This window comes from Theropithecus gelada, chromosome 1 (genome assembly GCF_003255815.1).
Source record: "Theropithecus gelada isolate Dixy chromosome 1, Tgel_1.0, whole genome shotgun sequence".
Taxonomy (NCBI): Eukaryota; Metazoa; Chordata; class Mammalia; order Primates; family Cercopithecidae; genus Theropithecus; species Theropithecus gelada.
The window spans coordinates 43,310,843-43,336,365 of NC_037668.1; the positions used below are offsets into that span (position 1 = coordinate 43,310,843).

Sequence of the window (25,523 nt, forward strand, 5' to 3'; positions counted from 1 at the left end):
TGGATTTCTATGCAGGCGCTGCCCCACCGGATCCCGGAGGTTCTGGGTGAAACCTCATGGCCCAGACCATGGCTGGAGCCCGTGCTCCAGGCCTGGCCAATCAACACATTGCATCCCCTTCCCCACCACAGCGATTGGCTCAGGGATGGGCATATGACCTGAGGCAGGTCCAATCAGAGAGGTTGCACGACTTGTTCCTCTTCCTGTTTGTAGCTAGGCACCCCAGGCCAGAAAGCCTGTGGGACTCACCCAAGGTCACACAGCAAATTCACAGCAGGTGTTTGTTCAGTGTTCTCATACAGGACACACTTTATTTTTATATTAAAACAAACAAAGATACAGAACAGAATGCCAAATTCACATGACCCTTTAAGATAAAATATGGGACTTAAGAAATAATTGCTTGCTGCAATGACTGATACAGACCATAAATGAGTCCAAACTGTTACAGGGAGTACGGGATGGAGTTGGGACTGGAACCCACGTCTTCTGACATCCAGTCCCACGGGATTCTGCCCCCCGTCCCCCACCCAATCTTCCTCACCTTTGCACAATCCTAGGGAGATTACAGAATTCTTTCCCACCCATTTTCTTACCCGTGCAACTATCCTGCAATCCAGGCCTGGATGGTTATCTAGGAAACTAAGGCCCAGAAGACAAGTGGCTTGTCCAGACCACCACACTCAAAATTGGTGGATCAAAGAGTTGAACATGGCTGGGTGCCGTTGCTCACGCCTGTAATCCCAGCACTTTTGGAGGCTGAGGCCGGTGAACACGAGGTCAGGAGTTCAAGACCAGCCTGGCCAATATGGTGAAACCCCATCTCTACTAAACATACAAAAATAAGCCGGGCGTGGTGGCCGGCACCTGTAGTCCCAGCTACTCAGGAGGCTGAGGCAGAAGAATCGCTTGAACCTGGGAGGCAGAGGTTGCAGTGAGCCGAGATCGCACCACTACACTCCATCCTGGGGGACACAGCATGATTCCATCACAAAAAAAAAAAAAAAACACTTGAACTCAAGGCTTAAGAATTGAAGTCCGCCCAGGTACGATGGCTCAGGCCTGTAATCCCAACACTTTGGGAGACCAAGGCAGGCGGATCACCTGAGATCGGGAGTTCAAAACAAGCCTGACCAACATGGCAAAACCCCATTTCTACTAAAAATACAAAAATTAGCCGGGCATGGTGGCGTACAGCTGTCATCCCAGCTACACCGGAGGCTGATGCATGAGAATTACTTGAACCTGGGGGGTGGAGGTTGCAGTGAGCAGAGATCATGCCACTGGTTGACAGGAGACTCCATCTCACCAGAAAAAAAAAAAAAAAAAAAGAGTTGAAGTTCACTTTCCCTTCTGCTTTTTTGACTGGGGCAAAAGCTAGAGTTTGTGGTCACAGAGCGGAGCTTCCTCATCAGCAGCGGGCCTGCCTGGCTTTGTGCTCTCCCAAAAGGTGAGGAGAGTGAAGGTGTAAGGAAGAACAAGAGAGTCCACCAGGAAACCGTGCTCACTCCATGCTTCCCCCAACACAAGTTGAAGTCCTAGGAGGTGAGGCAGGATGCTGTCTCCAGTGGTGGCAAGTAATGGGCTTTGGAATCAGACCAACCTAGTTCCAGTTCCCATTCTGCTGCTTAGAAGCTGTAGGATCTTGGGCAAGTCACTTCACCTCTCTGAAGCTCAGCTTCCTCCTGTGAAATAACAGAGCCTCTTGCAGGGTTTTTTGTGGCTTAGATTCAATAAGGAATGTGAGTGCATTTAACATCTATGTGGTGCTGGGTAAGTGTCACCCTGCCTTTGTTTGTTTCCCTTTTGGAGAAGCTTCTGCTTTGACCCCATTTGGAAGATGACATTATTGGAGAAGTGCACACTGCTGTTCTCTTGGAAGAGGACAATAAAATGTATCTGCCACCCAGGCTGAGATGGATCAATTGCAACTTATTGCAGCCATTGCCACCCAGGCTTAAGTGACCCTCTGCCTCAGCCTAGCCTCCAAGAGTAGCTGGAGCCACATATGTGTGCCACCGTGCCTGGCTAACTTTCTAAAAAAAATTTGTAGTGACAGGTGGTCTCACTATGTTGTCCAGGCTGGTCTTTCTTTTTTTCTTGAGATGGAGTCTTGCTCTGTTGCCTAGACTAGAGTAGAGTGGTGCAATCTCAGCTCACCTCAACCTCCACCTCCAAGGTTCAAGAGATTCTCCTGCCTCAGGCTCCTGAGTAGCTGTGACTATAGGCATGCAGCATCACACCCAGCTAATTTTTGTATTTTTAGTAGAGACACGGTTTCACCATGTTGGCCAGGCTGGTCCCGAACTCCTGGCTTCAGGTGATCCACCCACATCAGCCTCCCAAAGTTCTGGGATTATAGGAGTGAGCCACTGTAACTGGCCATAAAGCTCATTTTGATCCACCAGATGAAGCCCTCCTCTGCCAGTGTTCTGCGTCCCCCATCATTAGAGCAGCCAGATGCTAATTGTGCATGTCGGCCTCGCCTTCTGCTACGTGTGCACCTTCCCCACATTACACAAATCCTTACCATAATGTTGTGAAACACGCTGGGCACAGGTTTCTCTCCCTGTTTCACAGATGGGTCTAGAGACTTACATGACCCAGCCAAGGTCACACTGAAAGCCCTGGCATGGCCTAGAACACGCTTTCTCAGCCTCAGCATCATTGACATCCAGAGCACGGCACGTCCTGTTGCCCAGTGCAGTGTCGGATGTTTAGCAGCATCTCTGCTGTCTGACCGCTGGATGCCAATAACATCAACCCCAGCCATGACACCAACAATGTCCCCAGATGTTGTCAAACGTCTCCTGGTGACTGAACCAGCCCCACTGAGAAATACTGCCTTAGAACGCTGTGGGTTCAGCATGCCGCCTTCATCTTTTCATGGAAAACACAACTCCTGGCGCGGTGGCTCAGCCTGGAATCCCAGCACTCTGGGAGGCCGAGGCAAGCAGATCACTTGAGGCCAGGAGTTCAAGACCAGTCTGGCCAACATGATGAGACCCCCATCACTACTAAAAATACAAAAATTAGCCAGGAATGGTGGCACACACCTGTCATCCCAGCTGCTAGGGAGACTGAGGCAGGGGAATTGCTTGAACCCAGGAGGCAGAGGTTGCAGTGAGCTGAGATCACGCCATTGCACTCCAGCCTGGGTGACAGGGCAAGACTCTGTCTCAGAAAGAAAAAAAAAAAAAAGAAAGAACACACACACACAACTCCTCTCCTCAGTCTTACTCAGGGAGAAAAAAAAAATTGAAAACACAACTCCACGGACCAACAATTAGTATTTTTCTTCCTTCCCTAACACACAACATAATCTCTTCAAAACAGATGGAACCCATGTTCCAATATCTACCCTTGGCCTCTTTTCAAAGAATTTCTAGGGTGACAGCTGGGACGAAATGGGAAAAAAAAATATTTGGACACAAGCTCTTTTTTCCACTGGGCTTTGAGAAAATCCCCATCTTGCGTGCTCCCAGTGTATCTCTCACTGATAAGTTCCTCATAAAACCAGGGCCTTCTCCAGGGCCACGCTGACAGAACTCGCACGGACACACCATGATTAGGACCCTGCTGCTGTCCGCTTTGGTGGCTGGAGGTAAACCCTGTCACCCAGAGCCACTGGTTTCCCATCCCCTGGTGTGGCTGGGAATGGGATCTTCCTGTCCTCCCCTCTCGCCCCCACCCAACCCCTACTGCATTCAGACCTATAGTCATAAGAAAACTGGAATGGAGTTTCAAAGAACTGGAGCAAAGAGCAGGATTCTATGATCTCTTGGGATCCTTCTAGAAGAAGGGTTTTCTATTTGGGAGTTCAGAACGCAGCAAGTGTAGTTTACATTGTGTGGGTCGCTGCTTCTTGCACTCAAGTCCCTTTCTCTTTTCATAGCCCTCAGTTGTGGGGTCCCCAGTTACCCGCCTGATATGTCTAGGATGTATGGTGGTGAAGAAGCGAGGCCCAACAGCTGGCCCTGGCAGGTGAGTTGACCACACTGTACTTACCCCCATCCCTGCCCCATTCCCTTTACATCCCCGCTTTGCCCTTCCACCATGGGGTCTACTGTGCTGGCAAAGTAGATGGGACTCAGAGAGCAGCACAGGCAACTTCACCAGTAAGATACATTTCCGGCTGGGCGCAGTGGCTCATGCCTGTTATCCCAGCACTTTGGGAGGCCATGGTGGGCAGATCACCTGAAGTCAGGAGTTTGAGACCAGCCTGGGCAACGTGGTGAAACCCTGTCCCTACTAATAATACAAAATTAGCCAAGCGCAGTGGCGCATGCCTGTAATTCCAGCAACTTGGGAGGCTGAGGCAGGAGAAACACTTGAACCCGAGAGGCAGAAGTTGTAGTGAGATGAGATTGCACCCCTGCACTCCAGCCTGAATAACAAACAGAGACTCCATCTCAAAAAAAAAAAAAAAAAAAGATACATTTCTGTGGCCTTGGCCAACCTTGGGAGTGGAGGGAGAGGTGCCTCCTCCAACTGCAGTAAGGAGCTGTCCCCTCCCCACTGCCTATACACAAATTTACAACTATAGTCTTATTCTGTTAACCAATCAGAGGCTTGCTTTCAAGACTACCTATGCAAATATTCCTTGCTTTAAGGAACCAATCAGTGCTATTTATGCAGATTAATCTTTACAGGCAAATCAATGTTACCAGGGAAAATGTTTCTTAAGTTGATATAATAGTGATATTAAGACTAAACTGCCCAGTTGGGCACAGGCACAAATTACTAAGATGTGTTAACTGTGGGAATTTCAAAAGAATTGTATAAAGTTTTCATTGACGCAAACAAATATAGTAAAATCTCATTTATCTGATGTAATTGGGACTGAGAATTGAAAAGTTGGTCATAAAGAAATTATTTTAAATCATATATGCTGTAAACATTTTATTTTAGACTATGTAAACAATTTTTTGAGTTCTTAACTGTCTTTTTCATATAAACCACGCCCCATAATATCTCATCTGCAAGTCCATTTCTTTAAAGCAGAGCAGTAACTTTGAGACGTTCACAAAGCAATCTGAGTTATGAGCCCATCCCGACTTTTATGACTTTTCCCCCCAATCTTTCCATTTTCTCACAGATACTAATTCAAGAGCAATTTTTTAGGAATCATGGTGATTCAGTCTCTTCCAAGCATTTAACTTTGTTTCACAACTCTCTTTCTGAACTCATATTTCAGAATATTTGGTTACATATTTAATCAAATTTCATTATTGCAAACATAATTGATATAAACTGCTTTAGGAGCAAACCCAGCTGAATCAGGATGAGTTTCTAACTTAAGTAGGAGGAGCAATTAGCAGCCCACTAGCCTTGAGCATTCAGAGTGACCCATGCAGCAGTCACTGTGTCTACAGAGGCCAGCGTTCATTCATCTGCTCCTTAAGAGACTGTCAATGATAGGCCAGGCACGGTGGCTCACACCTGTAATCCCAGCACTTTGGGAGGCTGAAGTGGGTGGATCACTTGAGGTCAGCAGTTCAAGACCAGCCTGGCCAACATGGTGAAACTCTGTCTCTACTAAAATTACAAAAATTAGCCAGGCATGATTGCAGGCACCTGTAATCCCAGCTACTCGGGAGGCTGAGGCATATATATATATATGTATATGTATATATATATATATATGTGTATGTGTGTGTGTGTGTGTGTGTATATATGTGTGTGTGTGTGTATATTATATATATAGATATATATATAGATATATATAGATATAGATATATATATTTTTTTTTTTTGGTTAGACAGAGTTTCGCTTTTGTTGCCCAGGCTGGAGTGCAATGGCACAATCTCGGCTCACCGCAACGTCTGCCTCCCAGGTTCAAGCGATTCTCCTACCTCAGTCTCTAGAGTAGCTGGTATTACGGGCATGCGCCACCATGCCCACCTAATTTTGTATTTTTAGTACAGACAGGGTTTCTCCATGTTGGTCAGGCTGGTCTCAAACTCCTGACCTCAGGTGATCTACCTGCCTTGGTCTCCCAAAGTGCTGGGATTATAGGTGTGAACCACCACGCCCGGCCAACAGGAATAATATTTTAATGCAATTTTCTTTTTTTGGGGGGTGTGGGGGAGAGGCAGTGTCTTACTCTGTCACCCAGGCTGGAGTGCAGTGGCGCAATCTCGGCTAACTGCAACCTCCACCTTTCAGGTTCAAGCGATTCTCCTGCCTCAGCCTCCTGAGTACCTGGGATTAGAGATGTGTGCCGCCACATCAGCTGATTTTTTTTGTATTTTAGTAGAGATAGGGTTTCACCATGTTGGCCAGGCTGGTCTCAAACTCCTGACCTCAGGTGATCCACCTGCCTTGGCCTCCCAAAGTGCTGGAATTACAGGTGTGAGCCACAGCACCAGCCAACTATTGTAATTACAGTATTAATCACTCTGAGAGCCCTGCACAGTGGCTTATGTTCCGCATTTCCAGAGAAGGAAACTGGGACTTGGAAAGGTTACAGAATTGCCCAAAGGCACTGAGTTAGCCTGGGGGGGAATGAGGATTCAAATTTGGTTCAGTGCATGTTCTTTTAGCTACACTTTGCTGGCCACAAACAATACGTATTACATGGACTAAATTTCACATCTGTAGGATGGTTTCTGCACATTTTTAAATTGGGGTGGGGAGTAGATACTTTTAAGTATCTTTTTTCCCTTGGTCCAATTTTAAACATCTTTTTTAAAGCCAGTTCATCTAACGCCCCTTAATGTCACAAAAATAAGAAATGCCCATTGGCTAATTAAAAACAAGGATGTGGCTGGGCACAGTGGTTCACGCATGTAATCCCAACACTTTGGGAGGCTGAGGCAGGTGGATCACCTGAAGTCAGGAGTTGGAGATCAGCCTGGCCAACATGGTGAAACCGCGACTCTATTAAAAGTACAAAAACCAGCGGGGCATGGTGGCAGGCACCCATAATCCCAGCTAGTGGGGAGGCTGAGGCAGGAGAATGGCTTGAATCTGGGAGGCAGAGGTTGCAGTGAGCTGAGATTGTGCCACTGCGCTCCAGCCCGGGCAACAGAGGGAGACTCCATCTCAAAAAATAAAATAAAGTAGAAGAGACAATAAACAACTGAAAGGGTAAACTAATAACACACCAGAAAACGAAAGATACTATGAAGAGTAAAGCAGAGACAGGGGAAAGAGACGAGGCTGTCTGTGTGTGCATATGTACATGAGTGTGCGTGTCTGTGTATGTGCCCACTGCTTGGAACAGCATGGTCGTAGAAGACCTCATGGAGAAGGTAATCTTGAGCAGAGACCTACAGGAAGTGAAGGAAAGAGCTACACCGATATTTGCGAGAATATTCCAGGCAGGAGGAAGAGCCAGTGCAAAGGCCCTGAGGCAGAAGTGGGTTTGGTGTATTTGCGGAACTGCATGGAAGTCTGTGGCTGGAGGAGAGAAGAGTGGGAGCCTATGGGGTCAGAGAGGTCACAGAGGGCCTAGTAGGTCATCAGACAGTTTTAACTTTTGCAAACCGTAAAGGGGGAGCCACTGGAGAGTCTGAACAGAGAAGAGAAGTCATCTGACTTCCATTCAAAAAGAATCATTCTGGCTGCTGTGTTGAGAAAATGTGGGCAGGAGTGGGGAGAAGAGGTGGGAGACTAGAGTGATCATCGAGAAGAGAGGATGATTGGGACATGCAGTTGAGGTAGTGACCAAGGGGTAGCAACCATTCCACAAATTCTCAAGGTAGAGCTGACAGGACGTCCCCTGTGGAGATGGCCTCACTCTGTCACCCAGGCTGAGCACAGTGCAATGGCAGCTCACTGCAACCTAGACTTCCCAGGATCAAGCAATCCTCCCATCTCAGCCTCCTGAGTAGCTGGGACTACAGGCATGCACCACCACACCCAGTGGCTAATTTTGGGGTATTTTTCTGTAGAGACAGTGTATTAATCCGTTCTCACACTGCTAATAAAGACATACCTGAGACTGGGTAATTTATAAAGGAAAGAGGTTTAATTGACTCACAGCTCAGCATGGCTGGGGAGGCCTCAGGAAACTTACAATCATGGCAGAAGGGGAAGGAAACGCATCCTTCTTCACATGGTGGCAGCAGGGAGCAGTGCTGAGCAAAAGGGGGAAAGGCCCATTATAAAACCATCAGATCATGGCCGGGCACGGTGGCTCACGCCTGTAATCCCAGCACTTTGGGAGGCCTAGGTGGGCAGATCACAAGGTCAGGAGATGGAGAACACAGTGAAACCCCATCTCTACTAAAAATACAAAAAATTAACCGGGTGCGGTGTTGGGCACCTGTAGTCCCAGCTACTCAGGAGGCTGAGGGAGGAGAATGGCGTGAACCCAGGAGGTGGAGCTTGCAGTGAGCTGAGATCGCGCCACTGCACTCCAGCCTGGGCGACAGAGCGAGACTCCGTCTCAAATAAATAAATACATACATACATACATACCTACATACATAAAACCATCAGATCTTGTGAGAACTCACTCACTATCACGAAAACAGCATGAGGACAGCATGGGGGTAACCACACTCATGATTCAATTACCTCTCACCAGGCCCCTCCCCCGACCTATGGGGATTATGGGAGCTACAATTCAGGATGAGATTTGGGTGGGGACACAGCCAAACCTTATCAGATGGGGTTTCACCACGTTGCCCAGGCTGGTCTCAAACTCCTGGGCTCAACGCAACCTCCTGCCTTGGCCTCCCAAAGTGTTGGGATTATAGTCATGAGCCACCGTGCCTGGCCTGAGTTTTTTTTACTATAGATTGCATTAACATGTTTTTTTATCTTGACGTCTGAGGTTTTGGGTGCCTCCTTAAGTTGTGCACCTGAGGTGAGTGCCTCACTCCCCCTTACCCTTGTCCCAGCCCTGTTCTTGGGAAACTGGAGTGCAGGGAGACCGTGCTCTTTCAAACCCAGCCACAGCCACAGAGCTCCTGTGCTTCTCCCCAGGTCTCCCTGCAGTATAGCTCCAATGGCCAGTGGTACCACACCTGTGGAGGGTCCCTGATAGCCAACAACTGGGTCCTGACGGCCGCCCACTGCATCAGGTAACTGCCATTCCCTGGGCGCTTGGCCTGCTCACCAGCCAGTGCTCATTTCTGAGCTGGGGGCTCAAATGGCCTGCACTATGCTACATAAAGGAATCTTGCAAATAACCACTAGCCTGGCTGAGACACAAGCTGTAGTCAATCAATGGTTCAGTGTGTTGGCCCACCCATGGGTCATTTCATGGCATGAATGGAGTGTCCTGTGCCAGGCAGGCACTGAGGGAGGATGAAGAGGAGGGGAAGGCCCAATCTCTGCCCACTTGGGGAAACGACGTGTGACCTCTGGATCTGGAATTGGGTTCCCTTGAACAACTTAACTGACTTCTCAAAGTTTCAATACCATCACCTGCAGAAAATGGAGTAACAGAATTTAATGTGGATTCAGTAATTGATTTGCTAAAGTGCCTGGCACTTTATTAAGTGCTCAATGAAAGCTAATTCTGAGTTGCAGACAAATTATAAAGGCCCACAAGGTTCTGCAGTGTTACTCACTTACCCTCTTCTTTGTCTGTGACCTCTGCTCATCACAGCTGGAACTCACTGGAGTTTCTGCTGGGTCAGTGTGACTCCCTACAAGGAGTGATCCCTTCTCCCACCTAATTTATAATAAGCTCTGTGAAATGATGGGGAAACTAATAGATGCCTACAGTCAGGAGTCCTGGCTTCTAGTTCTGGTTTCTCACTAATGGTGGGACTCTGGGCCAGTTACACCTGTCTGGGCCTCAGTTTCCCCATCTGAAAATGAAAGGTTGAAAATTTCCTTGAGGCCAAATGACTCCTGTTTTCTCTGTGTTCATCTCATTCCCTCCATAATACTATAGAGTCTGTGTTATTACAACATTTATTTTATATTGTAGTTTATAGTTAGTATAGTAACAATTATTATATGATCATAGTTCTTATGTTATATACTTTAGGCTCTATTATAACTAACTGATTGTCCCAGGGGAGGAAAGATCCCCAAGCCCAAGCCCCAACTAGTGACTCATGCAGCAGCCAGTTACTAGGGTCTATCCCAACACTGTCCAAAGCCAGGCATCTGGAGGTGACCCTCTCCCTACGCCCCCTTTCTCCCAGCTCCTCCAGGACCTACCGCGTGGTGCTGGGACAGCACAACCTCTACACTGCAGAGTCCGGCTCGCTGGCCGTCAGTGTCTCTAAGACTGTGGTGCACCAGGACTGGAACTCCGACCAGGTCTCCAAAGGGTTCGTTTCTGTCTGGGTGCACTTGAGGGTGAGGTTGTCAGGGAACAGATGGGGGTCTCACAGAGGCAAGGGTCTCAACTCCACCACACTCACTCTGCTTTTTCTATAGGGAAGAGAAAGGAACTCTGGCCTCTTAGAGGTGGAACCAGCTCCAAAGCTGTCTGGGGTGGGGATGTGACCTGGGGAGGGAGAAGCAAAGACTGCCAGAGTGACCTGGGTTTGCTGCCAATTAAGTCTGCAGGGCCCCTGTCCACTGAGCACGTATCTACTTCATGACAAGTCCTGGGGACACAGGGACAGTGCTGTCAACCCTGTGACTGTCCCCAGAGTAGGACACAACCTCTCCTGCCTTGCCCCTTTCAACAAGGCCCTCTGCATTTTCTTTGTGTGTGTGTGTGTGTGTCAGAGTCTCGCTCTGTCGCAGAGACTGAAGCGCAGTGGCGCAATCTCGGCTCATTGCAAGCTCTGCCTCCTGGGTTCATGCCATTCTCCTGCCTCAGCCTCCTGAGTAGCTGGGACTACAGGTGCCCGCCACCACCATGCCCAGCTAATTTTTTGTATTTTCAGTAGAGATGGGGTTTCACTGTGTTAGCCAGGATGGTCTCGATCTGCTGACCCCGTGATCTGCTTGCCTCAGTCTCCCAAAGTGCTGGGATTACAGGCGTCAGCCACCGTACCAGGCCGCCCGTCTGCATTTTCAAACATGCCCTGGGGCCCTGCCACTTAGAGCAAGCTGGGGTAATGTACAGGGAACGATGACAAGGTCTCAGAGCCCTCCAAAGCCCTACAGGGCAGGAAAAGTCAACCCTGTCCTCATGCTCTGCCTCTGCACTGACCCAGGAATGATATTGCCCTGCTCAAACTGGCTAACCCCATCTCCCTCACCGACAAGATCCAGCTGGCCTGCCTCCCTCCTGCTGGCACCATTCTACCCAACAAGTACCCCTGCTACGTCACTGGCTGGGGAAATCTGCAAAGTAAGTGGGAGCCAGGAGTCCCCAGGCCTGGGAGGGAAGGGAGGTGATGTCACCCCTGTCTGGCCAGAGCCTCTCACCTGTCATCCCAGGGTGTGTGGCTGCCTGGGAGAGACGGGATGGCATAGGCTGATGCCTGCCTGGGTTCAAATGTCAGCTCTCCTACTTCATGACTGTGACACCTTGGGCACATTACTAGGTCTCTCCATGCAGCACTTTTATCATATGTAAAATGCAAATAATTGGCTGGGCGCCGTGGCTCACGCCTGTAATCCTAGCACTTTGGGAGACCAAGGCGAGTGGATGACTTGAGGTCAGGAGTTTGAGAGCAGCCTGGCCAACATGGTGAAACCCCATCTCTACTAAAAATATAAAAAACTCACCAGGTGTGGTGGTGTGCACCTGTAGTCCCAGCTACTTGGGATCCTGAGGCACGAGAATCGTTTGAACCTGGGAGGCGGAGGGTGCAGTAAGCCAAGATTGCGCCACTGCACTCCAGCCTGGGGAACAGAGTGAGACTCCATCTAAAAAAAAAAAAAAAAACAGCATAATAATAGCAGCTACATCACAGAGTTGTTAAGAGGATTAAAGGAGATAATCCACAGGAAGCCTGGAGACCAGTGCCTGGCATGTGGTAGGTGCTGTGTGTTAGTTGTTGTCACTGTCCCTATGATGGAAAGAAAGTTGCAGAGATCATGTGACATCTTCTGTGTGGCCCAAGGCTAGAGATCAGAACGGCATTTCCTCTGTGACCTGAGGCCTCTGGAGTTCCACAAAGGCCCCTGGAGCCCTCATCAGACCCTCCGTGCCCCATGGCAAAAGCTGTCCCCTGTGCCATTCGGTCTTGCTGCTCAGAACCTGGCTGAGGGCGGGTCTCCTTTGACATAGACTCCAAGGCGCAGAGATCCAATGACTGTAGCCACCAAGAGGAACAGAGTTCCCGCCCTTCTTGTGAAATCACCAGAGGTTTGGAAGATTCTAGGAAGGGATGAGTGATAATGACCTTATGACCATAACGACATTATGAGTGATAATGACATTATGACATTTCTTCCTAATGACATAAACACATAAGTATAATGACATGTTTTTCCAGGGGTACATCCACATACATACCCTCCAATAAATCCCCATTGCCCTCTTGACTGGGTTATCTGTAAACACAAGGACACATGAAATCCTGCGGTGAGCGGTGGTGGAAGAGGCATTTCATGCTTATAAAGATAGAAGCACAACCACCTGTTTGTTTCCCCCAGACAACCCTGGGGCAGATGCAGTTCATCTGAGACAGTGGGAGCGGGGAGGCATCCAAATGCTTGGCTTTTAGGCCCAGCTCTGTCGGTCACGGTGAAACCTTGGGCAAGCCACTTCTGAACCTCAGTCTCTTCATCTGTAAAATGGAAACACAGTTGGTGAAGACCAAAAGAGGTGAAAGGTGAAAATGCATCAGACATTGCAAAATGTTATACAAGTGTTAATTACTTATAAATTAGAGGGATCTTAAGCAAAAACCTTTTTCTTTTTTTTTCTTTGAGACAGAGCCTTGTTCTGTCACCCAGGCTGGAGTGCAGTGTGCAATCTCGGCTCACTGCAACCTTTGCCTCCCACAGATTCAACCGATTCTCCTGCCTCAGCCTCCTGAGTAGCTGGGATTACAGACACCATGCCCAGCTAATTTCTATATTTTACTAGAGATGAGGTTTCATCATGTTGGCCAGGCTGGTCTCAAACTCCTGACCGCAAGTGATCCACCTGCCTTGGCCTCCTAAACTGCTAGGATTACAGGGTGAACTACCATGCCCGGCTAATGCCTAACTTCCCTTGGCTTCAATCGCAAGTGAAAAATTATGTTAATATCATCCTTGCCACTCATAGCAGTAGTAACAGTAATGGAGGGGATGGTGGCTGTGTCATTGGGGGCCATTATGAAAGCCCTCTCTTCACCACACCAGCATATTTTTCCCAAGGAGGGGGCTCTAACTGCCAGGAGGCTCACTTTCTTATTTCAGGTAAGTGACAGAAAACCAGGGAACTAGCTCAACAAAAAAAATAAGGGAAATTGTTATAAGAATTTAAAAGTTTCAACCCGGCCGGGCGCAGTGGCTCAAGCCTGTAATCCCAGCACTTTGGGAGGCCGAGACGGGCGGATCACGAGGTCAGGAGATCAAGACCATCCTGGCTAACCCGGTGAAACCCCGTCTCTACTAAAAAATACAAAAAACTAGCCGGGCGAGGTGGCAGGCGCCTGTAGTCCCAGCTACTCGGGAGGCTGAGGCAGGAGAACGGTGTGAACCCGGGAGGCGGAGCTTGCAGTGAGCTGAGATCTGGCCACTGTACTCCAGCCTGGGCGACAGAGTGAAACTCCGTCTCAAAAAAAAAAAAAAAGTTTCAACCCACGGGCAGAGATACAGCCAGTCATCAGGAACAGGCTAGAATCAGGGGTTGGAAGCCCGTAAGAAACTCAGGAAACACTCAGTTAGAAATTTCTTTCTTTGTGGGTCTACTTCATTCTTCTGCACACAGAAGAAAATGTCAGCCTTTGACAAGGACTTCCCAGATTTGCCTCCTCCACAACCGGAATCTCTCCATCCCCATCTCAAAATCCCAGGGGAGGGAGCTGATTGGCTTAGCTTGAGTCAGGTGTTCACTGCTGAACCAATCACCAGTGGCCAGCACACTAACCAATCAAGTGTGAAGAAACAGTATAGACAAACATGGCTGTTCCCCTGTCGCAATGGATGGAAGACAGTAATGGGAAACCCAGTAGGGGTCTGCCACTTTCTTTTTCTCAGGAGTCCCTACGTCCCTAATGCCTTCTGTCTGGTCTCATTCAGCCAACAGGGCTGTCCCTGATGACCTGCAGCAGGGCCGGTTGCTGGTTGTGGACTATGCCACCTGCTCCAGCTCCCGCTTTTGGGGCAGCACCGTGAAGACCAATATGATCTGCGCTGGGGATGATGGCGTGATATGTACCTGCAACGTGAGTGCCAATAATCAGGGGCCCCGCTCCATGACAAAATGTGGCTGGGGATGGGAAGAGGCTATGGAAAACCATCCCTTGATAGGTCCATCCTCCCACCTCCTGGCAGAAGTACCCGGAAATGGTACCAGATGTATCAGAACTTGACCTTTGGCCAGGCACGGTGGCTCACGCCTATAATCCCAGCATTTTGGGAGGCCGAGGCAGGCAGATCACTTGAGGTCAGCAGTTTGAGACCAGCCTGGCCAACATGGTGAAACCCTGTCTCTACTAAAAATAAAAATTAGCCAGGCATGGTGGCGCGTACCTGTAGTCACAGCTACAATGGGAGGCTGAGGCAGGAGAATCACTTGAACCCAGAAGGCAGAGGTTGCAGCGAGCTGAGATGGTGCCACTGCACTCCAGCCTGGTTGACAGAGCGAAACTCAAAAAAAAAAAAAAAAAACCTGACCTTTTTTCATCTTAGTTCTTGTTCTTGTTTGTTCTTGTTTTGAGATTCTCCTTGTCGCGTCCACCCCTCTCACTGCTGGGAAGTCCTTCCCTGGGTCTCATCAAGGTCTCTCATAACTGTCATTCTGTATCCTTTCCTCTATGCTGGAAGGGAGCCAAAGGAAACTAATCCCTGGGTTGAATTACTCTCATCCATGGCACAGTGTGTCCCCTCCAGGTAGCTGCCATGGAAACCTTCCTGGAGACAGTGTCTTAACCACCAGGAATTGCTCTGTGTTGGACTTAGCAGTGAAGTGGGGATGGAATAGGAAGGAGATCCACACGCCCTTCAGATCACACTGTGCCCTACACACTCTGCCCACACAGACCACCCCATGCATGGGAAGACGGAGCCAGTGGGGAAGAGCCTGGCAGCTGAACTCTGGGATGTGGCCTCAGCTCCTTTACAAACTGCCTGTGCAACCTTGGGCAAGTCCCAACCTCTCAACACTCCAGTTTCTTCTCTCCAGTGGCCTGGGGAGACTGTGAATATTTACCTCCTAGGATTTTATGGGGATTAATGAGATAAGGCATAGAACATGCTTAGCTCAGCTCTGGCCACACAGGAAGAATAAGTGTTGGCTCTTGTTGGAATTATGATACCATCTTGGGCTATGACCGCAAGGGCTGCCTTCAGAGGACAGTGACCTGCAGCAGAACAATAGAAATGCATTGAGAACAATGGTTCCAATGGGCAGCCCCTTCCTCTCCCTTTACCCTTCTATAACTCTGGCCTTCCTTAGGGAGACTCCGGCGGGCCGCTGAACTGTCAGGCAGCTGACGGCCGGTGGGAGGTGCATGGCATCGGCAGCCTCACGTCCGTCCTTGGCTGCAACTACTACTACATGCCCTCCATCTTCACACGGGTCTCCAACTATAATGACTGGATCAATTCGGTAAGAACCAGACCAGCCCTGAGCCCCAGGGCATTGCCCTGCTTACCTGGCCTTGGAGTGCCATGCCCACCTGGCGACTGAGAACCCCCTCCTTCCTCTTGAGAGCTAGATGGGAACCCCTTGGAGAAGGCTGCAGACCTTGGCAACTGCTGGGCCCCCCATGGGTCCCCAAAATTTCTGTGTGGGTAAAGCTGAGTGAAAAGGAACATAGAGGGTGGCCTTGTCCAAAGAGGTTGAACACTGCTCAGGCATGTTAAGAGTGAGTTCCATGGCCGGGTGCTGTGGCTCAGGCCTGTAATCCCAGCACTTTGGGAGGCCAAGGCGGGCAGATCACGAGGTCAGGAGAGTGAGACCATCATGGCTAACACGGTGAAACCCCGTCTCTACTAAAAATACAAAAAGAAGAAAAATAGCTGGGCATGGTGGCGGGTGCCTGTAGTCCCAGCTACTTGGGAGGCTGAGGCAGGAGAATGGCATGAACCCGGGAAGCGGAGCTTACAGTGAGCCGAGATCACGCCACTGCACTCCAGCATGGGTGACAGAGCAAGACTCTGTCTCAAAAAAAAAAAAAAAAAAAAAAGTTCCATAGGAATGGTGATTTTATTTTTGTGTATCTGTGTGTGGCCCAGACTCCACCATCGAGTGCTATAAACAGGTATATATTTGCAAAACCCAAAACCTGATACTTTGAGACCCCCATAGCATTAATTATTGGAAATTAGTGCCCCTTAGGCATCTTCCAGCTATTCTGTAGGGTGACCAACCATCCTGGTTTGCCCAGGACTGAGAGGTTTTCCAGGATGCAGGACTTCCTGTTTTACACTGGGACCATCCCAGGCAAATAAAGCCGAGTTGGTCCCGTCTTGTAAATGTAAACTCAGAGAGCTGTCTGCTCTGAGCTTCCACACTAGCTCAAATTCTTTTTAACAATAAACACACATTTTTTTATAACAATAAGCATTAAAAATTATTCATTAAAATTAATAGGCCAGGTGCCGTGGCTCATACAAATGTAATCGCACACTTTGGGAGGCCAAGGAGGGAGGATTGCTTGAGCCCGGGAGTTCAAGAGCAGCCTGGGCAACATAGCAAGACTCTGTCTTTACAAAGATTTTTTTTTTTTTAATTAGGCATGGTGGTGCATGCCTGTAGTCTCAGCTACTTGGGAGGCTGAGGTGGAAGGATTTTTGGGCCCAAGAGGTGGAGGCTACAGTAAGCCAAGGTCACACTACTGCACTGCAGCCTGAGCGACATAGCAAGACCTTGTCTCTGAAAATAATAATAATAATAGTTGGCATCAATATTAAGGAGCAGCCATGGATACACGCAGAAGTAGGCGAAAGCAGCCAGAACAGGAAACCCAGTCACAAGAAAAGGGTGCCCAGGAGAGGGCAGAGGAAGCACCATGCCTGGTAATAGAAGCTGGGGGAGAAGAGGTGGACACTCTGTGCCAATTAGGGACCACCTCAGTTTGCTCTTCTGTAAAATGGGACTTGAACTAGATCAGGACTCCTTCACATTTTTAGGCACTAGAGCAAGATGGAGTTATGGTATTTGTGACAGAGGCCCCAAAGAAGGGGAAAGCTGGCATCTGACTTCACTAACTTTAATTTGCAGAGAAGTGTTACTTCTGCACTTATAAAACTAACTGACTTAACTGCACTTATAAAACTTCTGCACTTACAAAAGTAACTGACACTTATAAAACCAAATATGAAGCTGCAGCCATGAGCACGTGGTCACAGGAGGTAACTGTCAAAATAAGCAGGTGGCTGCTTCCAAGTGTTCCCACTGATTCTTGCCAGCTCCTTGTTCATTTGTCTGTCTGCTGGCATCTTTTTGCCAACAAGTGGTCACAGGCAGAGATTCCAGAAACGTTTGCTGGAGAAAAATGGAAAATCAAAAAGACAGTAGCCATTAATCATTAATTGGTTCTTTTTTATATATAAATTGGGAAAAACCCATCTGAGTCCACCTTTGGAGGCGCCACCCACACGTCAAAGGAGCCTGACCTGAGACTGACTGGATGAAAAGCTGCTTAGGGGCCTTTCCCAGCCAAATCCTGCTGTGGGAGTCAGCCCCAGCTGCTGTGGGAGTCACTGTGCAGCTGGTCCTGGCAGCAACCTGGGGACCTGAAGCAGGGGCAATTGTCCCAATTTTTTTGTCCCAGCGTCAGCTGTTCCCAGCCACAGATATAAGCACAACAGAGCAGGCCAGATCCCAAAGCATGGCCAGATGGCAGCAGGGATCCACGGGGCAGCACGCCTCGCGAGGCAACTGGGCAGAGTCCCTGTATTCATGGAAGAGCCGTCAGGGCAGGCACAGATGCCCAGTAACAGGTTTCAGAACAGGGAGAGCCAAGCAACCAGCTGTCCTTGGGTGGGGGCTGCCCCTGGCAGCGGCGGAGGGGCTCGTGAAATCTTGCAGTGGCCCCAACCCAGGGACACACTGTGTGCAGCCTGGATTCACCAACCACTAGAGCCCTGGGGGTGCCTGAGAGCACCTGCCTGGATAAACCCAGACAAGTGACAAGCCAAGGTCAGGAAGTACAAGCAAAAGAGCAGAGAAGCAGAGGAGACAAGTGGCCCGGGGTATTCATCCTTTCAACAAATGTCCATTGAATGACAGTCACACATGAACTTCAGCAATCCTTAGCTTTTATTCTTTTTCCAGAAGGTAATACATACTGTGTAAAATATTAAAACAATATGAGTGTATCAAGTAAAATGTATCAAGATGTCCCCCCTCATTTTACATCTCCAATTCTACTCTCCAGAGGTAATCATTGTTTTTGTTTGTTTTCATACGGAGTCTCACTCTGTTGCCCAGGCTGGAGTACAGTGGCTTGATAGCTCACTGCAACCTCTGCCTCCCAGGTTCAAGCAATTCTCCTGCCTCAGCCTCCTAACTAGCTGGGATTACAGGCATGCACCAACATGCCCAGGTAATTTTTGTATTTTTAGTAGAAATGGGGTTTCACCATGTTTTAGCCAGGCTGATCTTGAACTCCTGAGCTCAGGTGATCTGCCCATCTCGGCCTCCCAATGTGCTGGGATTACAAGCGTGAGCCACCGTGCCCTGCCAATCATTGTTAAAAGCTTGGTGTGTGGTCTTCTCAACTTTATGTGCATATGTATCTATACATAGAGAGAAAGAGAGACACTGTCTTCTAAGCAAAAATAGGATCTGAGTCTTCATACTATTCTGCAGCTGTTTTTCACTTAACACCTTATTACATTTTATATGTGAGTACATACATGTCATTCTTCTGAACAGCTAAATAGTATTCCATAGTTTTAGTATAATGAATGAAGCTCTCATGTTTCCTATTTTTCACTCTTACATTGTGCAGTGAACATCCTTGAACATAATTCTTGCACACTGGTCTGAGTATCTGTGCTGTAGCAGCTGGATCTCCTGCCGTTTACAGCACTGGATCATGAAGTTGGCATATCAAAATGTTTAACAGGCCGGGCGCGGTGGTTCACACCTATAATCCCAGTACTTTGGGAAGCTGAGCCAGGTAGATCACTTGAGGTCAGCAGTTTGAGACCAGCCTGGCCAACATGGTGAAACCCTGAATCTAGTAAAAATGCAAAAACAAAACAGCCAGGCGTGGTGGTGCACACCTGTAATATCAGCTACTCAGGAGGCTGAGGCAGGAGAATCGCTTGAACCTGGGAGGCAGAGGTTGCAGTGAGCCTAGATGGTGCCACTGCACTCCAGCCTGGGAAACAGAGTTAGACTGTCTCAAAGAAAAAAAAAAAAAAGTTTAACAGACACTGATCAACAGTCTCCGGAAATAGTAATTGCCCCAACCATATTGCATAACTGCCTTGCAAACAGAAGTTTTGATTTGAGAAACAAATGAAATCTAAAATACGCCATCCACACATTTGGAATATAAGTTTTAGGGGGTTCAAAGGCCCCCTACCCTGAAGCCCACACAGGACTCCTGGCTAAGACCCCCTTTACAGGAAGACCCTGACAGGTCAATGAAAAGCTGTGATTGCATCTTTTTTCCAAAACGTCATCAGAACTCCTCAGGCAGGAGCTACTGCAGTGTGGGCTGCCTGTGACTCACATGAGGAGCTTAACCCAGGAGGACAGACAGGAAACTGCCACGCACAGCTCTGCGGTTAGGTGAACCTGACCATTTTCTTGTGTGTCCTGCAGGTGATTGCAAATAACTAACCGAAAGAAGTCCCCGGGACGGTTTCAGACTTGGAAAGGTCACAGAAGGAAAATAATATTATATAAAGTGACAACTATACAAATCACATCTTGATGAGGGTTTTATTATTATTTATTTAGCAATCCATCCTAACATCCAGGGCCCTAAAAACCAGAAAATAGGTCAGGCTCAATGGCTCAAGCCTGTAACCCCTGCACTTTGCTGATCGCTTGAGTCCAGGAGTTCAAGACCAGCCTGAGTAACATGGCGTAACCCTGTCTCTACTAAAAATACAAAAATTAACTGGGAGAGGTAGTGCACACCTGTAGTCCCAGCTACTTAGGAGGCTGAGGTGGGAGGATCTCTTGAGCCCAGGAGGTCAAGACTGCAGGAAGCCAAGAGTTGGAGCAAAATGAGGGAAGAAATAGGCAAAAGAGAGTCCATATTTGCCTTTTATTTTTTAGGATTAATGCAATGTAGGAAAAATTAACTATTTTTAAAACTTCACTTACAATTCACAGATTACAGGTGTTCAGGCTCTAGTAGGCCCCAGCTTGCTGATCTATGAGAGATACTGGTTTGTGTGTAGCCAAAAATCCCTACAGACCAGTGGTTGTCAGATGAGTAAAGTTTTATACCCCAGGACATATTTGGCAACACCTGAGAACATTTTTGTTTGGCACCACTCAGGGAGACGTGTCACTGGTATTGAGGCGAGGGACAGTGCTGAACATCCAGGACAGCCTCACAGCAAAGGGTGACCTGACCCCACAGGTCAGTAGTACAGAGGTTAATCCCTGCCCTAGAGAGAACACAGGGATCACGGGACAGTCACTAGCCCTAGACCAGCCACTGCTCAAGAGGCCACACACAATCCATGGCATTCATCTGTCCCTCTTCCTCCACTGTTCAGCCCTTGTCGCCAATCTGGAAGCTGCTAAGAGCCTGTCTGTCACTGGCAGAGAAAGAGCAGACCCTGTGCCGGCTGCAAAGTCCTTGAGTTGCAGGGAAGTCCAGGTCTCAGCCACTTTCAGGCCTGGGGCAGGAAGGCTTTGGGGTGCAAGATAAGGCAGGGTGAGGGGCCCTGGCCTTACGATTTTTTTTTTTTTTTTTTTTTTTTTGAGACGGAGTCTCGCTCTGTCACCCAGGCTGGAGTGCAGTGGCCGGATCTCTGCTCACTGCAAGCTCCGCCTCCCGGGTTTAGGCCATTCTCCTGGCTCAGCCTCCCGAGTAGCGGGGACTACAGGCGCTCGCCACCTCGCCCGGCTAGTTTTTTGTATTTTTTAGTAGAGACGGGGTTTCACCGTATTAGCCAGGATGGTCTCGATCTCCTGACCTCGTGATCCGCCCGTCTCGGCCTCCCAAAGTGCTAGGATTACAGGCTTGAGCCACCGCGCCCGGCCCTTACGATGTTTTAAAGAAAAGCTTTTTCCGGAGGAAATTAAAGCAACCAGGCATCTGTTTATAAATCCCTTTCACCGAAACAGCATCAGCGACCTGTAAGACATGACCATGGAGAGCTCTGTGAGTTCAGTTCTCTGGACTGAAGGAACAATTCAAGAGGGGCTGGGGGGAATGTCCACTCAACCGACACCTTAAAAACAGCTCAAACTGCAGCCTCTTTGAGCAGGAGGGCTTAACAAGAACACGCACCTGAACTTTACCTTTAAAAAACTCAAAATTCAAAATTTCCAAACTCATAAAGTTCAAATCAGACTGAAATATTTGCAAGGAGCAGGGAGTGGCCTCAGCCCCGCGGCCCCTTCTCATGGCAGGAACACCTGAGCAGAGCAGCAGAGGCCCACACGCGCTGCTTCCCCAAGGCAGCCACAAGTCTACGGGACCCTCAGAGGAAGCAACTGTTCTGAGTGGGGTTTCCTTGGAGTAGGACTGGGCCTCTCAGGCCACCCTCAGGCCACCCTTTCCTATCTGTTTCCTCACTGGGGCCTCCTGAGAAGGAGATGTACAAGGAGGGGTTCATAATTCTTGAGGGTCAAGAGTAGAAGACTGCGTGATGGCCGCAGAGTATAGGCAGGGGCCCATGACCCGCCTTCGGGATCTGGACAGAGCCATCCCGCGCTGGCACCGAGGACCAGCTCCATCAGTGGAGGAGCAGGAGGTGTCAACCTGGGGACCTTGGAGGAGACAGGGAAGGCAACTCTTTGAATAAAGGGCAAATGTCACCACAGGCAGGAATGCCTCTCATAGAGACACAAAAGTACTGACTCCAAGGCTCAGAGGAGTCTACTACCTTTTACCCTTGGTTTGGGCCTGCCCTGCTCACCCCCAATCCCCAGCCCCAGGAGAACACGCTGCCCCCCAGCAGCCTCCCCTCTCCTTTGCAGAGGAAGGCAGCACTCACCCTGAGCAGGAGGGACTGTAGGTCTTCAGAGTGAGCCCACTGCTCAAAGATGTTGTCCAGGGTCTCAATGTACCAGGAGCCACTCTTGGGGTCCCTCAGGGAGACAAAACCTTTGGAGGGAGAAGGACTGAACACTGCTGGAGAGCCACCCCCGTGCCCCGCCCCCCCGCCCAGCCACGTACGCAGGCTCGGGCGCCCTGCAGACCTTGACTCACGCATGCATCCAGCAGGAGCAGCCTGGCCCCTGAGGCTCTGCCCTAATCATGATCTTATTTCACCTCGTGACCATCTCCTGATTCTGGCTATGATTCCCGTTTTCCCAGCAAGGAAACGAAGGCTTGGAAAAGTGAAGTGACTCATCCAAGGCATAAGAAAGGAAGGAAACTGCCGGGCCCAGTGGCTCACACCTGTAATCCCAGCATTTTGGAAGGCCGAGGTGGGCAAATCACTTGAGGTCAGGAGTTCAAGACCAGCCTGGCCAACATGCTGAATCCCTGTCTCTACTAAAAATACAAAAATTAGCTGGGTGTGATGGTGCACGCCTGTAATCCCAGCTACTTAGGAGGCTGAGGCAGGAGAATTACTTCAACCTGGGAGGTGGAGGTTGCAGTGAGCTGAGATTGTGCCACTGCACTCCAGCCTGGGTGACAGAGCAAGACTCCGTCTCAAAAAAAAAAAAAAAAGGAAGGAAGGAAACTACCACCTGCTGCACCTACTATGTGCCACGTACTATGCTCAGTGACGTGCCAGCCACCTTGTTTAATCGCCATGGCAACCCCTGAGGCACAATTCCTATTCCCTGCTAAAGATGCGAAGGCAGAGGCAGAGTCAGGCAGAGGAGAGGCAAGTGAGGCATAGGAACCCAAGGGCGCAGGCCTCCTTGCAGTGCACATCCTTGTCTGCTCAGCCTGAGCCAAGATTCAGAGAGGAGAAGTCAGTCATTCAGGGTCACAGAGGAGCAAGAGACAGAACCAGGACTCATACCCTGGTCTCTTCTCTCATCACACAGCTGCCTCTAGGGCAGATAGGAAGGCCCTCTGGCTGCAAGGGCGAGCCCTTCTGATGTGCTCACCCGGGAAAGTAGAGTAGGACACAAAGATGTCGCTGGGTGTGGGCAAACTAGATACAGCGTCCAGCTGGTCGAAGGTCCTCAAATCTTCCTGGAACGGGGTGGCGTCTGGCTCGGGGTTACTGCCAGAGGACTCGTCTTCAGGGGAGGTGGAGGCCACCTCAAACCCATGGTCTTTCTGCTCTGCAGGAAGCAGAAACAAACACACCTTGTCATTGAACTACACAGACAAGGATGGTTCAACATATGAAAGCTGGTGTCATACACTACATTAACAGTGTGAGGGGAAAATCAATCTTGGGTCCCCAGACTCATTAAGCCAAACGGAAAAGTCAAGCTGGGAACTGGGTCATGCAAACCCGCCTCCCCGTTTTGGTTCCTAAATAAGATGGCTACAAGATGAACAGCTACATACCTCCCTCAGATTTTGCCCACAAGGAAATTCCTGGTGAGCTTCAAGACAGCTGTCTGATAAAATTCACCATGGCAATGTAAATGGATAGCTTATCTTTACAGAGGCATCACCCCTCTGCCCACCTGGCACAAATGCATATCTGATTATTCCCCTGTCCCATCTGTCTTTGTTACCTTATGTAAACATGCAGGTTCCCTGCATTTTCCCCTGCCCTATGTTACCTTACGTAAAAATGCAAATTCACTGAGCCAGACAAAGGCATGAATGACTATTTTCCCTACCCTGCTCTTACATGAAAACTGTGTACTTCTCAATATCCCGCCCTTTCCCCTTTAAATTTGGAACTCTAAAATTCATGTTCAGAGAAAGGCATAGACCTGTCTCCTGGATGCGCATCCTTAACTTTGGCAAAAGAAACTTCTTAAATTGACTGAGACCTGTCTCAGATTTTTGGGGTTCATAAGAGAGTGAAAAAAACCTTACATCATCATCTCAATTGATGCAGAAAAAGCACATGACAAAATTCAACAACCTTTCATGATAAAAACAGTCGACAAACTCAGAATAGAAGGAAACTACCTCAACATAATATAAAAGCCATATATGAAAAACCCACAGCAAACATTATACTCAATGGTGAAAGACTGAAACCTTTTTCTATAAGATCAGGAAGGTGGCAAGACTTCCTGCTTTTGCCACTTCTATTCAACATATTACTAGAGGTTTTCAATAGAGCAAGAAGGCAAGAAAAAGAAATAAAAGACATTCAAATTGGAAAGAAGGAGTAAAATTGTCTCTGTTCACAGATGGTATGATTTTATATGTAGAAAACCCTAAAGATTAAACACTATTAGAACAAATAAAATTAGCATATTAGCAGGATACAAAGCCAACCATAAAAAATATTTGCATTTCTGTACACTAACGATGAACAATCAGAAAACGAAATTACAAAAATGGTTCCATTGACAATAGCATCAAAAATAATAAAATAGTTAGCAATTAACTTAACCAAGATGAAAGACTTGTAAAGTGAAAACTACAAAACATTGCTGAAAGAAATTAAAGAAGGCTGGACGCCATGGCTCACGCCTGTAATCACAACACTTTGGGAGGCTGAGGCAGGAGGATCCCTTGAGCCCAGGAGTTCCAGACCAAAAAAACCTCATCTCTACACATAATAAAAAATTTAGCCAGGTGCGGTGGCACATGCCTGTGGTCCCAGCTACTTGTGAGGCTGAGGTGGGAGAACCACTTGAGTCCAAACAGTTGAGTCTGCACTATGCCATGATTGCGCCACTGCACTTCAGCCTGGGTGACAAAGCAAGACCCAGTCTCGAAAAAGAGCCAGCCGTGGTGGCTCACACCTGTAATCCCAGCACTTTGGGAGGCCAAGGCAGGCAGATCACCTGAGGTCAGGAGTTTGAAACAAGCCTGGCCAACATGGTAAAATCCCGTCTCTACTAAAAAATACAAAAATTACCCAGGCGTGGTGGTGGGCATCTGTAATCCCAGCTACTTGGGAGGCTGAGGCAGGAAAATCGCTTGAATCCAGGAGGCAGAGGTTGCAGTGAGTCAAGATCATGCCACTGCACTCCAGCCTGGGTAACAGAGCAAGACTCCATCTAAAAAAAAAAAGAAAGAAAAATAAAGAAGATATAAGCCAGGCACAGTGGCTCACTTTGGGAGGCCAAGGTGGGCGGATCACTAGGTCAGGAGATTGAAACTATCCTGACCAACGTGGTGAAACCCCATCTCTACTAAAAATACAAAAAAAAAGCTGGGCGTGGTGGCGTGTGCCTGTAATCCCAGCTACTCAGGAGGCTGAGGCAGGAGAATTGCTTGAACCAGGGAGTCAGAGGTTGCAGTGAGCTGAGATGGCACCATAGCACTCCAGTCTGACAACAGAGCAAGACTCCATC

The 25,523-nt window shown here is 48.6% G+C and overlaps 2 protein-coding genes across 4 annotated transcripts in view; one reads left to right on the forward strand and one right to left on the reverse strand.

The window, feature by feature from the left end:
• The first annotated feature begins 3,544 nt into the window (after positions 1-3,544).
• CELA2B (chymotrypsin like elastase family member 2B) lies at positions 3,545-19,863 on the forward strand. The gene is made up of 8 exons (XM_025367076.1): positions 3,545-3,604; positions 3,896-3,984; positions 8,939-9,036; positions 10,114-10,242; positions 11,083-11,219; positions 14,051-14,196; positions 15,429-15,581; positions 19,758-19,863. The coding sequence occupies exons 1-8, from the start codon at positions 3,565-3,567 to the stop codon at positions 19,773-19,775; spliced, it is 810 nt and encodes a 269-aa protein (XP_025222861.1). The 5' UTR covers positions 3,545-3,564; the 3' UTR covers positions 19,776-19,863.
• Positions 19,864-21,131: 1,268 nt separating this feature from the next.
• Positions 21,132-25,523, reverse strand: part of CASP9 (caspase 9) — a 29,350-nt gene continuing 24,958 nt past the window's right edge. For 2 of the 3 annotated variants that reach the window (XM_025391672.1, XM_025391662.1), the window contains 3 exons: positions 23,190-23,369; positions 22,118-22,227; positions 21,132-21,252 (listed from right to left, as the gene is read on the reverse strand). In XM_025391672.1, the coding sequence (XP_025247457.1) occupies positions 21,160-21,252; positions 22,118-22,227; positions 23,190-23,369 (383 nt within the window). In that variant the 3' untranslated portion in view covers positions 21,132-21,159. Of the gene's footprint in view, positions 21,253-22,009; positions 22,228-23,189; positions 23,370-25,523 lie in introns of those variants that run through there. The other variant, XM_025391682.1, reaches the window with a different exon arrangement.

What these genes read in the sequence shown, in the direction of transcription:
- CELA2B (XM_025367076.1), top strand. Translation starts at nt 3,565, where the DNA reads ATGATTAGGACCCTGCTGCTGTCCGCTTTGGTGGCTGGAG. An exon ending in TGGCTGGGGAAATCTGCAAA is followed by an intron (nt 11,220 to 14,050) that starts GTAAGTGGGAGC and finishes GGTCTCATTCAG; the next exon opens with CCAACAGGGCTGTCCCTGAT. An exon ending in GCGTGATATGTACCTGCAAC is followed by an intron (nt 14,197 to 15,428) that starts GTGAGTGCCAAT and finishes GGCCTTCCTTAG; the next exon opens with GGAGACTCCGGCGGGCCGCT.